The 14,577-nt window shown below is 43.8% G+C and overlaps 1 protein-coding gene across 1 annotated transcript in view; it reads left to right on the top strand.

Moving 5' to 3' along the window:
• MUC4 (mucin 4, cell surface associated) overlaps positions 1-4,845 on the top strand; it is a 77,633-nt gene extending 72,788 nt beyond the window's left edge. Inside the window, exons 42-46 of the mRNA XM_018561571.1 lie at positions 2,234-2,378; positions 2,877-3,065; positions 3,744-3,787; positions 3,906-4,012; positions 4,789-4,845. Of these exons, the coding sequence (XP_018417073.1) occupies positions 2,234-2,378; positions 2,877-3,065; positions 3,744-3,787; positions 3,906-4,012; positions 4,789-4,845 (542 nt within the window). The remainder of the gene's footprint in view (positions 1-2,233; positions 2,379-2,876; positions 3,066-3,743; positions 3,788-3,905; positions 4,013-4,788) is intronic.
• Positions 4,846-14,577: the final 9,732 nt, after the last annotated feature.

The following is a 14,577-nucleotide window of genomic DNA, read 5'->3' as shown; positions in this document are numbered from 1 at the left end:
TACATGCATATTCATTAATCCTTTTTTGAAGCTAGTTTAGTGTTTGAAACTACTGACTCTTACCATGTGTTGGGTCCAAAATGATCTTAGCTGTTTAATTAATGTGATCTTACCTCTGGAGCATATGTATCTCTACAGTAGCCAAATCCTTTGTTTTGTTTTTCAACTTGAAGCAAAATAATAACACATGAAGGCCGCTCGCTCCTCACTAGGCCCCAGGGAGCCGCCTTCTAAAATGCCTGAATCAGGGGCGGATCTGCCGCGAGGCAAACAAGGCGTGTGCCTTGGGCGCCAATTTTTTTGGGGGTGGTAGTTAGGCAGCCGGGCAGAGGCGGCGGTGGAGGAGTCGGAAGACACAGATAAGTTGGTGAAGAGGTGATAGGAGCCAGAGGAGGCAGCGTTGGAGGAGGTGGAAGAGGCAGAGGAGGCGGAGCAGCAGGAGGGGGCCAGGTGGAGCAGCAGGAGGGGGCGGGGCGAGGCCAGGGCGACAAAGCAACGTCGGATCAGGAAGGGGTGGGGCCAGGGCGTCGTCACGTCGCTGGAAGCCGGTTCACCGTAGAGCAGTTGGGCTGTGGAGGAGGCCGGGTCCTGCAGCACCAGTCCATTGGGGGAGGTGGCCGGGGACCAAGCAGCAGGTAAGAGGATCACATTGCTGCTAAAGGGACCCTGCTGCAGAGCCCAGCATGGATTCTGCACAGTCTACCTGAGAGTCTCAGGTGAACTATGCAGGATCTGTGGTGGACTCTGTGGGGTCTATGGTGGGCGGCAGTCTGCAGGATCTGTAAGGGGCTCTTCAGGGTCTCAGGGGGGCTTTGCAGGATCTGTGGTGGGCCTAAATAGAGAGCAGCACCCAGTCACTCCTGGCATACCTGGTGAGCCCACACTGACCACCCTGAGCCCATACTGACCACTTAGAGCCCGCATTGACCACCCGGAGCCAGCGCTGACTACCCAAAGCCTGCACTGACCACCTGGAGCCCACATTGACCACTCGAAGCCTGCACTGACCACCCAGAGCCTGCACTGGCCACGCGGAGGCCGCACTGACCACCTGGAGCCAGCACTGACCACCCAAAGCCCACAATGACCACTCAGAGGCCGCACTGACCACCAGGAGCCTGCAGTGACCACACGGAGGTGGCACTGACCACCCAGAGCCCACACTGACCACCCAAAGCCTGCACTGACCACCCAGAGCCTGCACTGACCACCCAGAGCCTGCACTGACCACCCAGAGCCTGCACTGACCACCTGAGAGCTTCACCGACCACCAGTGAGATGCACTGGCCCCCTGATAGCTCACACTGGCCACCTGAGAGCTGCACTAACCACCAGAGAGCTCACACTGGCCCCCTGAGAGCCTGCACTGGCTACCTTAGAGCCTGAACAGCCTCCTGAGAGCCTTCACAGCCCCCCCTGAAACCCTGCACAGCCCTCCTGAGACCCTGGAGACATCAGGCCATGAACCCGGAGCAACAGAGTGTATGTAGCTTCATAGTATTCTGCATTGCTGTATAAAGTATTGCTGGGATTTGTATTCCTCTATAGCTGATGGTATTATTGTGCAGTGCTTAACAATGTATTGCTGGGATCTGTAGTCCTCTATAGCCAATGCCTTTCTGCATTGCTTTATGATGTATTGCTGGGATTTGGAGTCATCTATAGTTGGTGGTATTCTGCATTGTTGTGTAATGCATTACTGGAATTTGCAGTCCTCTGTAGGTGGCGGTATTCTGCATTGCTGTGTAATGTATTGCTGAGATTTGTAGTCCCTCTACAGCTTGGAGTCAGTGGTAGATCTACCAGGCTCACACCTGCAGCTGGGCTCTGGAACTCCACCACTGACTCCAAGCTGTAGAGAGACTACAAATCACAGCCTGGACAGGCGAAATAGGGCCCTCGTGACCATCGACATTTCCATGAAAAGGCCCACCAAAATTCTCAGCACCAGGCCCATGATGCTCTTAGTCCAGCCCTGACTGTATGGCTACATTAAGAAAGAGCACTTAAGTCACCACACCATTCATCTCCAGTCCAACAGGCAGACTAGATTGGTAATCCAATGATATACTAAAAAAATAACTGTGTAAGTTTTTTCAGTTGTTACATTGTGTCATTCAGCTGACCCAGGGGAAATGCCAAGAATTTTGTTTTTTTCAAAATATATTTTAGGAGAGCAACACAAATCTGATAAAGTAATATTATAATTAATCAGTCTTATTTTTTTGCTTAGTGAATGTTAATGAGCTAGCAAAGTATGCCTCATGTGAGCCGGGCTTCAAACTGAATAATGAAACTTTGGACTGCGGTTACAAGTGTGCTTCATACTGTATGAATGATGGAACTTGTAAAGTGGTTGATGACAATCCTACCTGCAGGTTGGTAAACATTCAGTTCTTATGTTGTTATCTTCTCCAAAACGTTACTTACAGCAACAGCTCCTTAACCACACCTCATACTATACCCCAGCATCTTCAGCACCATTTTTCCTCTCTTCCACACATATTGCCCATTCTAATCACAGAGACATGTTTTGTTACGATCTCAGTTGTGACTGATAAGAATACCTCATAGTACCTAAGATTATGTGGATTACTGTAGCTGTGTCACTTGTGTAACTGCAAAAGTGACAGCAAAGGATTGCAAGTTTGGGCCACTTTGAAATCTGTAATTGTCTTTATTTCTTTGCCACTCTATTGGATGAAGGATTTTACTTATTTTACACATATTATTTTACATATTTCGGCTTTGAAGAAGCCAATTGGCTTTTATATGGTATATTCAGTATAGATTTTTCTCACAAGATCCTGCTTCTTTAGCATTTTTTAAAATATCAGTACGATAATGCCCACTATATTCTGTATTTTTTATTTCAGCTGTAAACCATTTACTATTTATACCACTTCTGGTGAACGTTGTGAAAATCTCTCAATGAACCTTAATGCATTCTTTGGAATATTATTTGGATCTCTGGCCTTCCTGTTCCTGCTGATCTTGGGCATAGTCTTAGGAATCTATTTCTATCGCAAAAGGAAAAGCAAGAATGATTATGATGATACAGACGAGTGAGTGACAAATCTATTAGTTTCTGCTCTATATGCCCTTGGATATCACAATTGTAAAGAAAGAATGTAAAGAAAGCAACATACAATGAATGGAATTACAGGGAAAATGTGTTATTGCCACTAATATCTATAGCTGTGCAAACTACATAATAATCCCCATGGGGCAGACACAAGCTTTGTATCACTGTGTGTTGGGTATTCTCCTGTAAGAAGAAATGTATTATACGGCGGGTAGCTGATATACATGGCAGTCATGTTTCCAAGTACACAGCAAATACTCTGACAGGTGAAACATCTACTGCATATCTTATAATTACCATACTATAAATTGAACAAATCTGCTCTTGTGTGTTAAAGGGCTTGGTTTTAAAGGGCCAGTTCACCCAAAACTGATATTTTAATTGCTGCAAATGCTCAAGCATTAAATTGCCTGGAAAAAAGTAGGTGAGATGGCCATAAAAGGAGGCACCACAAGCTTGCACTGATCTCTTTTCTGCTTTGACAAATCAGCCTCATAAATGTCTTTATTCGCTCATCAGTGTTTTCTTTTTTTCTATCTGTGACTGTCTGCACTCTCTATATTATATTATAGTATATCTTCATGGTTACACTTTTATTCCTTCTGCCTTTATTCATGTCCTGTATGATATTCTAAATATGTATTCTATTTTCATGCAGGTTGTACCAAACACAATTTAACTGGAAATCATCATTCCTTCCATGTGAGTATATCTTTATTAATAATTAACTGTATTTGTATTTGAAAATGCATTGCTATTAGTGACACCTACTGAAAGGTAGGGAAAGGTATGTAACTTTTCTCTGTATTTAAATTTCTAGCCTTTACAAGACTGGGAGATAAGGAGATCCCATCTTTAAACACAGATACAACACCAAATTTGATTAACTGGAAACCACACTTAGAGAAAGTAGACAGTACGGCAGAGGTATGTATCAGTTTACTTGAATGTTATTATTTGTGTATTGACATTTTTGTTTAATTTGTTGGAAATGCAACAGCATAGTCCAATGTTTTGATTGTATTACTGACTCTGATATGTCTTATGAGCTGTAGATGGTAGTGTAGTGCAATGTTACTCTCTATATGCATGCTTATCTATGATACACAAGAAGTTTTCCTATACATACAGTATGTTTTCCTGCACAATGCTGTATTCAGATGTAATGTCATTGTAAGCAAATAAAACTTAATTCAGCATTCCTTAAGATCCCAGTGCTTCAGCTAAAAACATAACCAACATAATTTACTGGATGTAGGAATATTAACAGTTTAGCCATAGTATGTTTTCATGGTCAGTTTAATGGTATGTTTTGTGGTTACTATATACATCAATTTTTGTGCATGCAGTAAGCACTGACAATTATACAGTGGAATGATAAAATATCAAGAATGTATGTTTTGATGCTTGGAACAAGTCCAGGTTCAAGAAATACTGGTGCTTGGTAATTGGTCCCTCACTGTCACATGTAGTGAGTCACATGCTCCTCCATATCCAGAAGTAGCAGGTATTTTCTTCTGACTCAACAGCTGTATGTAATAGTGGTGGATTGAAGGAAAGGTGCCTATATGCTGTTGGGGTGTCAGAAATAAAATAAACCTGTTGCTCTGCCAGGCATGGCAATTACCAATTTTGTTGTTTCTTTTGTATGCTTAATATACAATGGATCACATTTCTGATGTATTTTCTTTACATTTTCCTAGGTCAAGATAAAACGACCAGAAATGAAGCCTGAAGTAAGCGTACACAAGTATGAATAGAAAGCTCAGTGAAACTCAAAATTTTCTATGAAGTTCATAACCAGTTTCTTAAAACTGATATGTCCAGAGAACAAACAGACTAATAATTACAACGTGTAATGAAATGCATATGTAATTGTGTCCCTATATAATTAGGGGCTGTGCAGCTTCTGTATGAAATAAATGCAAAATTATTTATTAAATTATAACTCTGTCCTAAAAGAACAACATGCTGCCTTATCTTACCTTTTCTTTTTATGTTATTGATGAAATCCCTATACTAAATAAGGATGTACTTCAAGGATAAGCCTTACTCTCATCCTACCCTGATTAAAATATACAGAGTAGTGTCTGCACCAGAGCCAACTCTCACTACCAATGGTGTTTTATTGTAGAGGACTACAGGAAAAGTTCAGTTCCGCTTTTGTCTGTACCATAATGAAGGGTAGTTTTATGGGAATAAGCTGATGTGATGTGCAGTCCTGCATGGTTTACACACAATGTTCTGCCAATATTAAGTACTATGAAACCAACTATTTAAATTTTAAACTTGAATATATCCAAAGATTAGGGTTTTTCTCAATATTATAATGCACTGTTCCTGTCCTTGCCTATTGTTAAAAGACTGAAGAGTATATTTTTGTATCGGCCTTGTATAGCTTTTGATTTTGAAGGTGTATTTTTATCTTCTAATGTGTATTTATCAAACTATGTAATATTGCACCTGTTATACAATGCACCAGAATTTCTAATATGATTTTGAGTTTTAAAAAAATCATGATGGAGTAGCTCTTCCTATTTATATGCCTGACAATTTTAATAAAAAATTATTCAAGTTACCACTTGGGATTTCATTTTACTTCACTGGATTGTGAGAGTAAGACTTGATCATCAATTATTTGCTGAGGAGAAGTTTAAGACACTATTGTACTTGTCTAAGCTGAAGATGGAAATTCAAATTATAGTGTTGAACTTTGGCCAAAATCAACAGAAGGTAAATGCAAAATTGAAAGCCCAATTATGGCCAATTTAAAAAACAATTTGTATAGAGTGGGGAAGAGGTAACGTTTCTGTCCGGTTTTTATTATTGTCTTTGACTCCATAGGTAAGTTTTTTCACTACTTCCTGTTCCTGTCATGCCCATACAAGAAATGGAAGGAGCAAGTGTCACCAGGAAAGCATGGACAGCAATGAAACACTCAGTTCTAACACGTCTCCACTCTAGTTAACTTGTATTTGTGTTTTTTCTGTATCCCTTTTGGAGTAATTTATCATCACTAGCTGTCCTGACAGGAAATAAGGGGAAATCTCAAAGGGAAACAAGTTATCAAAAAAAAAAAGGGCAGATGAGTTAACCCTTTCCAGCTCTGTTCAAATCAAAATAAAAAGCTTTACCCGGAAGTGGGCCTTATACCATATATAATAAGACCATTACTAACTTTCTTTTCCAAATTACTGAGGAAACAGTGATATACAGGAGACTTAAATTCAAATTTGTACTGTGCCCTAATACACAGCGCAGATTACCCTAATATAACACAAATAAAAGTGTAGCAGACCATAGCACCTATCAGCAATAATCTTGCATTGCTTCCTTGAGCTTAACAGATGGAAAGTAAGATCTGTGTATATTTGTTTGTGACCATTTTTTTTTTACTGCACTGTGGTCCTAATTATACTTCTGCATAGAAAGTGTTGCTTTCAAACAATTAAAACACGTTTATGTTATATGGCCATGTTGGATACACATTATGCTTAGTAATGTTCGTCTTCAAGACAGCTTTACAGCTATAAATAAGACACCACATAATCAAATAGCACAAGCATTTTTTTAATGCATAACCTGTAAATTGCCGGGAACTATGGGGAATATAAACCAGCTCGTATTTGTCTATATTACCAAGCCTACTATTCCCAATAATAGTTATGTATTGGTTCCACTGATAACTGGAAATCAATATGGACATAAAGAGGAGAATGTTCATAGGTTGTAGTAGCGGAGATCAATTATCTTCTTCAAGGTCCTCTACTGGTTTTATAGGTGGGCTGTTGTTGGGTGATTGTAGCTGGAAAAAGGGAAAGCATGCTTTTCTGGGGGCCTTTAAGGACCAAAGGTGAGCACCAATGGGTTTTAGTGTGCTACAACATTCTAAGTAGTCCACATAAACGTTCACAATGTTTTCACATAGACCAGCCTTTTGGCAAATACATTGCAAGAGTGCCAGTCCATACTTGACAAATCTCTACAACGTTTATGGAGGAGAAGAAGGGAATACAAAACAGCTAGAAGATGTACCCCTTCCCTAGCTTTCGACGTCCTCTGGATAACAACATATACTATTCCATTCCAAATCTCCAAGACAAACTTTCCCAAGGATCTTTATACAGTGGCTTGCAAAAGTATTCACCCCCTTTGCATTTTTCCTATTTTGTTGCATTACCACCTGGAATTAAAATGGATTTTTCATAACATGCCTACCACTTTGAAGATGCTAAATATTTTTTATTGTGATAAAAAAAAAAAGAAAGAAGACAAAAAAACAGAAAACTTAAGAGTGCATAACTATTCATCCCTCCAGAAGCAATACTTTGCAGAGCCACCATTTGCAGCAATTAGAGCTGCAAGTTTCTTGGGGTACATCTCTATAAGCTTGGCACATCTAGGCACTGGGATTTTTGCCCATTTTTCAGGGCAAAACTTCTCCAGCTCCTTTAAGTTAGATGGGTTTCCTTAAGCCATGTCACAGATTCTCAATTGGATAGAGTTTGACTAGGCCATTCCAAGACATTTCAATGTTTCCCCTTAAACCACTGGATTGTTGCTATAGTAGTATGCTTAGGGTCATTGTCCTGCTGGAAGGTGAACCTCCATCCCAGTCTCAAATCTCTGGCAGACTGAAACAGGTTTCCCTAAAGAATTTCCCTGAATTTAGCGCCATCCATCATTCCCTTAATTCTACCCAGTTTGCCAGTCCCTGCAGATAAAAAAATATCCCCACAGCATGATGCTGCCACCACCATGCTTCACTGTGGGGATGGTGTTCTCGGGGTGATGAGAGGTCTTGGGTTTACGCCAGACATAGCTTTTTTCTTGAGACTAAAATTGAGGTTTTTGGCCTTCATCTGACCAGAGTGCCTTCTTCCATATATTTGACAGAAAGCAGGAGCCCTGATGTAAAAGGAGGGAGCCCTGATTTACATATACATTTAAAAGTGATTTACATTTTAAGTGATGTATATATAAATATAAAGTAGGAGCCTTGATGTACTAAATACACATTTATAAATGTATAATGAAAACAGTAAAGTGCTGTGTAATAACAATAACATTTAATAATAAACAGGCACCCGCTGTTATTACCTGCAGATGGGTCCACTCTCTTTGTGTTCACAGGTTGCTGTACAATGTGTTCACATCGCTGTACAATGGCTTAGACAAGACAAGTAAGAAACAGTCTTGTAGGGATGGTAAGAGCCTGATGTGGCGTGGGAGAAAATTCCATAAGGTGGGGCAGCCCTGGTGAGGTCCTGTAGATGAGAGTTGGGTGTGCGGGTGAGTGAGCAGGATAGTCTCAGGTCATTAGTAGAATGAAGGCGCTAATTTGAAGTATATCTTCTAATTAGGGATGAAAGGTAAGCTGGTGCACGGTTATGTAGAGCTTTTTAGATAAGGCTGAGAAGTTTGAAGTGTATCCTAAAAGAAACAGGAAGCCAGTGCAGAGATTGACAGAGGGGTGACCAGGGGCGTATCTGCCGCAAGGCAAACAAGGCGTTTGCCTCGGGCGGCAGAATTTCCAGGGGGGTGGCATTTTTGCTGCCCCCCAAAACATTTAGGCAGCCGAGCTGCCTAATGTCAATGGGCAGAAAGCGACGGGCGGGTGAGCAGGAGGAGACAGAGAGGCAAGGGGTGGAGACAGAGGGAGATTGGGGCGGAGACGGAAGAGGCAGGTAGGAGACGGGGGACTGAGTGGAATGAGGCAGGGGGCGGAGACAGGAGAAATGGGGCGGGGATGGGAGAGGCCTGTGAAGACGGAGGAGGCAAAGGCAGAGACCGCGATGGAGGATGCGTCGCCAAGGGACCAGTCGGGCGGCGAAGCTGAGACGATTGGGCGCCGAGGCAGCAGAGGAGGCTGGGTTTCCCGTTCCAGGTAGGAGGACTGTGCTGGCAGGGCCCAGCATAGATTCTGCACAGCCCACCAAAGAGTCACAGGTGGGCTGTGCAATACCTTTTGGTGGGCTTTGCAGGATCTGGGGGGGAGCTTTGCAGGATCCATAGGGGGCTCTGCAGCCTGCAAAGACCACCACAGATCTTGCACAGCCCCCCTGAGATCCAGCAGACTGCAGGGTCTCAGCAGGATCTGTGGGGGGCTTTGCAGGATCTGTGGGGGGCTTTGCAGGATCTGTAGGGGGCTCTGGAGCCTGAAAAGCCCCCTCAGATACTGCACAGCCCCCCTGAGATCTGGCAGACTGCAGGGGTTTTTTGCAGGATCTGTGGGGGATTTTCAGGATCTGTGGGGGGCTCTGCTGGATCCGTAGGGGGATCTGCAGCCTGCAAAGCCCACCACAGATCCTGCCCAGCCCCCCTGATATCTGGCAGAATGCAGGGTCTTAGGGGGTCTCTGCGGGATCTGTGGGGGGTTTGCAGGTTCTGGGGGGAGCTCTGCAGCCTGCAAGGCCCACCACAGATCTTGCAGAGCCCGCTGAGACACCGCAGACTGCAGGGCCTCAAGAAGGCTGTGCAGGATCTGTGGGGGGCTCTGTCATACAAGAAATGGAAGGAGCAAGTGTCACCAGGAAAGCATGGACAGCAATGAAACACTCAGTTCTAACACGTCTCCACTCTAGTTAACTTGTATTTGTGTTTTTTCTGTATCCCTTTTGGAGTAATTTATCATCACTAGCTGTCCTGACAGGAAATAAGGGGAAATCTCAAAGGGAAACAAGTTATCAAAAAAAAAAAGGGCAGATGAGTTAACCCTTTCCAGCTCTGTTCAAATCAAAATAAAAAGCTTTACCCGGAAGTGGGCCTTATACCATATATAATAAGACCATTACTAACTTTCTTTTCCAAATTACTGAGGAAACAGTGATATACAGGAGACTTAAATTCAAATTTGTACTGTGCCCTAATACACAGCGCAGATTACCCTAATATAACACAAATAAAAGTGTAGCAGACCATAGCACCTATCAGCAATAATCTTGCATTGCTTCCTTGAGCTTAACAGATGGAAAGTAAGATCTGTGTATATTTGTTTGTGACCATTTTTTTTTTACTGCACTGTGGTCCTAATTATACTTCTGCATAGAAAGTGTTGCTTTCAAACAATTAAAACACGTTTATGTTATATGGCCATGTTGGATACACATTATGCTTAGTAATGTTCGTCTTCAAGACAGCTTTACAGCTATAAATAAGACACCACATAATCAAATAGCACAAGCATTTTTTTAATGCATAACCTGTAAATTGCCGGGAACTATGGGGAATATAAACCAGCTCGTATTTGTCTATATTACCAAGCCTACTATTCCCAATAATAGTTATGTATTGGTTCCACTGATAACTGGAAATCAATATGGACATAAAGAGGAGAATGTTCATAGGTTGTAGTAGCGGAGATCAATTATCTTCTTCAAGGTCCTCTACTGGTTTTATAGGTGGGCTGTTGTTGGGTGATTGTAGCTGGAAAAAGGGAAAGCATGCTTTTCTGGGGGCCTTTAAGGACCAAAGGTGAGCACCAATGGGTTTTAGTGTGCTACAACATTCTAAGTAGTCCACATAAACGTTCACAATGTTTTCACATAGACCAGCCTTTTGGCAAATACATTGCAAGAGTGCCAGTCCATACTTGACAAATCTCTACAACGTTTATGGAGGAGAAGAAGGGAATACAAAACAGCTAGAAGATGTACCCCTTCCCTAGCTTTCGACGTCCTCTGGATAACAACATATACTATTCCATTCCAAATCTCCAAGACAAACTTTCCCAAGGATCTTTATACAGTGGCTTGCAAAAGTATTCACCCCCTTTGCATTTTTCCTATTTTGTTGCATTACCACCTGGAATTAAAATGGATTTTTCATAACATGCCTACCACTTTGAAGATGCTAAATATTTTTTATTGTGATAAAAAAAAAAAGAAAGAAGACAAAAAAACAGAAAACTTAAGAGTGCATAACTATTCATCCCTCCAGAAGCAATACTTTGCAGAGCCACCATTTGCAGCAATTAGAGCTGCAAGTTTCTTGGGGTACATCTCTATAAGCTTGGCACATCTAGGCACTGGGATTTTTGCCCATTTTTCAGGGCAAAACTTCTCCAGCTCCTTTAAGTTAGATGGGTTTCCTTAAGCCATGTCACAGATTCTCAATTGGATAGAGTTTGACTAGGCCATTCCAAGACATTTCAATGTTTCCCCTTAAACCACTGGATTGTTGCTATAGTAGTATGCTTAGGGTCATTGTCCTGCTGGAAGGTGAACCTCCATCCCAGTCTCAAATCTCTGGCAGACTGAAACAGGTTTCCCTAAAGAATTTCCCTGAATTTAGCGCCATCCATCATTCCCTTAATTCTACCCAGTTTGCCAGTCCCTGCAGATAAAAAAATATCCCCACAGCATGATGCTGCCACCACCATGCTTCACTGTGGGGATGGTGTTCTCGGGGTGATGAGAGGTCTTGGGTTTACGCCAGACATAGCTTTTTTCTTGAGACTAAAATTGAGGTTTTTGGCCTTCATCTGACCAGAGTGCCTTCTTCCATATATTTGACAGAAAGCAGGAGCCCTGATGTAAAAGGAGGGAGCCCTGATTTACATATACATTTAAAAGTGATTTACATTTTAAGTGATGTATATATAAATATAAAGTAGGAGCCTTGATGTACTAAATACACATTTATAAATGTATAATGAAAACAGTAAAGTGCTGTGTAATAACAATAACATTTAATAATAAACAGGCACCCGCTGTTATTACCTGCAGATGGGTCCACTCTCTTTGTGTTCACAGGTTGCTGTACAATGTGTTCACATCGCTGTACAATGGCTTAGACAAGACAAGTAAGAAACAGTCTTGTAGGGATGGTAAGAGCCTGATGTGGCGTGGGAGAAAATTCCATAAGGTGGGGCAGCCCTGGTGAGGTCCTGTAGATGAGAGTTGGGTGTGCGGGTGAGTGAGCAGGATAGTCTCAGGTCATTAGTAGAATGAAGGCGCTAATTTGAAGTATATCTTCTAATTAGGGATGAAAGGTAAGCTGGTGCACGGTTATGTAGAGCTTTTTAGATAAGGCTGAGAAGTTTGAAGTGTATCCTAAAAGAAACAGGAAGCCAGTGCAGAGATTGACAGAGGGGTGACCAGGGGCGTATCTGCCGCAAGGCAAACAAGGCGTTTGCCTCGGGCGGCAGAATTTCCAGGGGGGTGGCATTTTTGCTGCCCCCCAAAACATTTAGGCAGCCGAGCTGCCTAATGTCAATGGGCAGAAAGCGACGGGCGGGTGAGCAGGAGGAGACAGAGAGGCAAGGGGTGGAGACAGAGGGAGATTGGGGCGGAGACGGAAGAGGCAGGTAGGAGACGGGGGACTGAGTGGAATGAGGCAGGGGGCGGAGACAGGAGAAATGGGGCGGGGATGGGAGAGGCCTGTGAAGACGGAGGAGGCAAAGGCAGAGACCGCGATGGAGGATGCGTCGCCAAGGGACCAGTCGGGCGGCGAAGCTGAGACGATTGGGCGCCGAGGCAGCAGAGGAGGCTGGGTTTCCCGTTCCAGGTAGGAGGACTGTGCTGGCAGGGCCCAGCATAGATTCTGCACAGCCCACCAAAGAGTCACAGGTGGGCTGTGCAATACCTTTTGGTGGGCTTTGCAGGATCTGGGGGGGAGCTTTGCAGGATCCATAGGGGGCTCTGCAGCCTGCAAAGACCACCACAGGTCTTGCACAGCCCCCCTGAGATCCAGCAGACTGCAGGGTCTCAGCAGGATCTGTGGGGGGCTTTGCAGGATCTGTGGGGGGCTTTGCAGGATCTGTAGGGGGCTCTGGAGCCTGAAAAGCCCCCTCAGATACTGCACAGCCCCCCTGAGATCTGGCAGACTGCAGGGGTTTTTTGCAGGATCTGTGGGGGATTTTCAGGATCTGTGGGGGGCTCTGCTGGATCCGTAGGGGGATCTGCAGCCTGCAAAGCCCACCACAGATCCTGCCCAGCCCCCCTGATATCTGGCAGAATGCAGGGTCTTAGGGGGTCTCTGCGGGATCTGTGGGGGGTTTGCAGGTTCTGTGGGGAGCTCTGCAGCCTGCAAAGCCCACCACAGATCTTGCAGAGCCCGCTGAGACACCGCAGACTGCAGGGCCTCAAGAAGGCTGTGCAGGATCTGTGGGGGGCTCTGCAGGGTCTCGGGGCTGTGCAGGATCTGTGGGGGGCTGCCCACCATAGACCCCACAGAGCCCACCACAGATCCTGCACAGCCCCCCTGAGATCTAGCAGACTGCAGGATCTGTGGGGGCCCCCCTCATCTGTCTCTGCAAGTGGCCGAAGGCAGCCGTGAGATGAAGGCTGGCTCCGCCCAGCTGTCAGTAGCAGGCTGTCGGCCGGCTTCGAATTTCACCTGGCTCAGTCGAGCCGAAGCATATGCCTTCGGCTTGACTGAGCCCCTCGGCCAACTTTGGGAGCTGTACGGGCAGCACTTAGGTTCTACTGAACCGAAGGGGTCCTGGGGCCGAAGCTAGCCGAAGGATCAGCAGAAGCTACGGCTAGATCCTTCGGCAGCTTTATAAATGACCCCCTAAGTTTTATGTTAGCAAACAAATACATAAAATACACAAGAGTATATAAAAAGTTTTTATGTTATAAGTCTCCCATTATGTGCTAAACATGTAAGGTTCTATGTAGCCTACACGTAGAGTAGTAGAAGCTGCATACAGCTCATGGCTTGGTAACAAGTCCTCATATGTTTCCTAGTTCATTGCGTCTTGACTATTTTAAGACAAAAACATGAGCTAATTACAGTGCATCCACAGACAATATTAAAGAAATATTATACCGGGTTTAACACATTGGTTATATTATCGGTACTTATTATTTCAAATGAGACTTTTAGATGTATCTCGCCTCCTTCAACTGGTCACTTTGGAATTAAACACAGTGATTATGGTCTGCAGCAGATGCTCATTCAAGAATGTAATGATTGTAGCATTGTTGCTATATGTAAACTCCGAAGTAATACGGGTTTGTGCTCTTCCATCCACATTGCATTCCACTGTTTAATTTGTTTGTACAAATTGTAGATGCACACACACATACAGTCACAGGTCGTTTTCATGCTATAAATCTGCAATCCTAAATGAGCAGAATAAAAACATCTTAAAGAAAAGGGCAGAAAAAAAATGCATCCTTGAAGTGGGGCTACCCAGGCACTGCAAGGGTTAAGTGCTTGTTTTGGTCTAGGATCTAAAATAAAGATGATATATTCACTTGAGCCTCAGTCCCCTATGACTGTTAGACTGGTCCCTGCAGCGTCTCTCCCCCTCCACACTGGCGAGCTAATGACCCATAAGTCATACCCATACACCTCAATATAGTGTATTAGACATGAGGACACAGAGTGACTTTCCACGGCTGGAACGGTGAGAGAGAGAGAGAAAGAGAGAGCGGTGAGTGGCCTCTGGATTGAGGCTCAGAAAAGTATAACTTCTTCATTTGGTCCCCTAGACAAAAATGAGCAGTTAACCCTTGCAGTGCCGGGGTAGCTCCACTGCAAGG

This window comes from Nanorana parkeri, unplaced genomic scaffold, assembly GCF_000935625.1.
Source record: "Nanorana parkeri isolate BGI_ZX_2015 unplaced genomic scaffold, ASM93562v1 scaffold531, whole genome shotgun sequence".
Lineage (NCBI taxonomy): Eukaryota > Metazoa > Chordata > Amphibia > Anura > Dicroglossidae > Nanorana > Nanorana parkeri.
The sequence above is the reverse complement of the archived record's forward strand: the minus strand, read 5'-3'. Positions and strand labels throughout refer to the sequence as shown.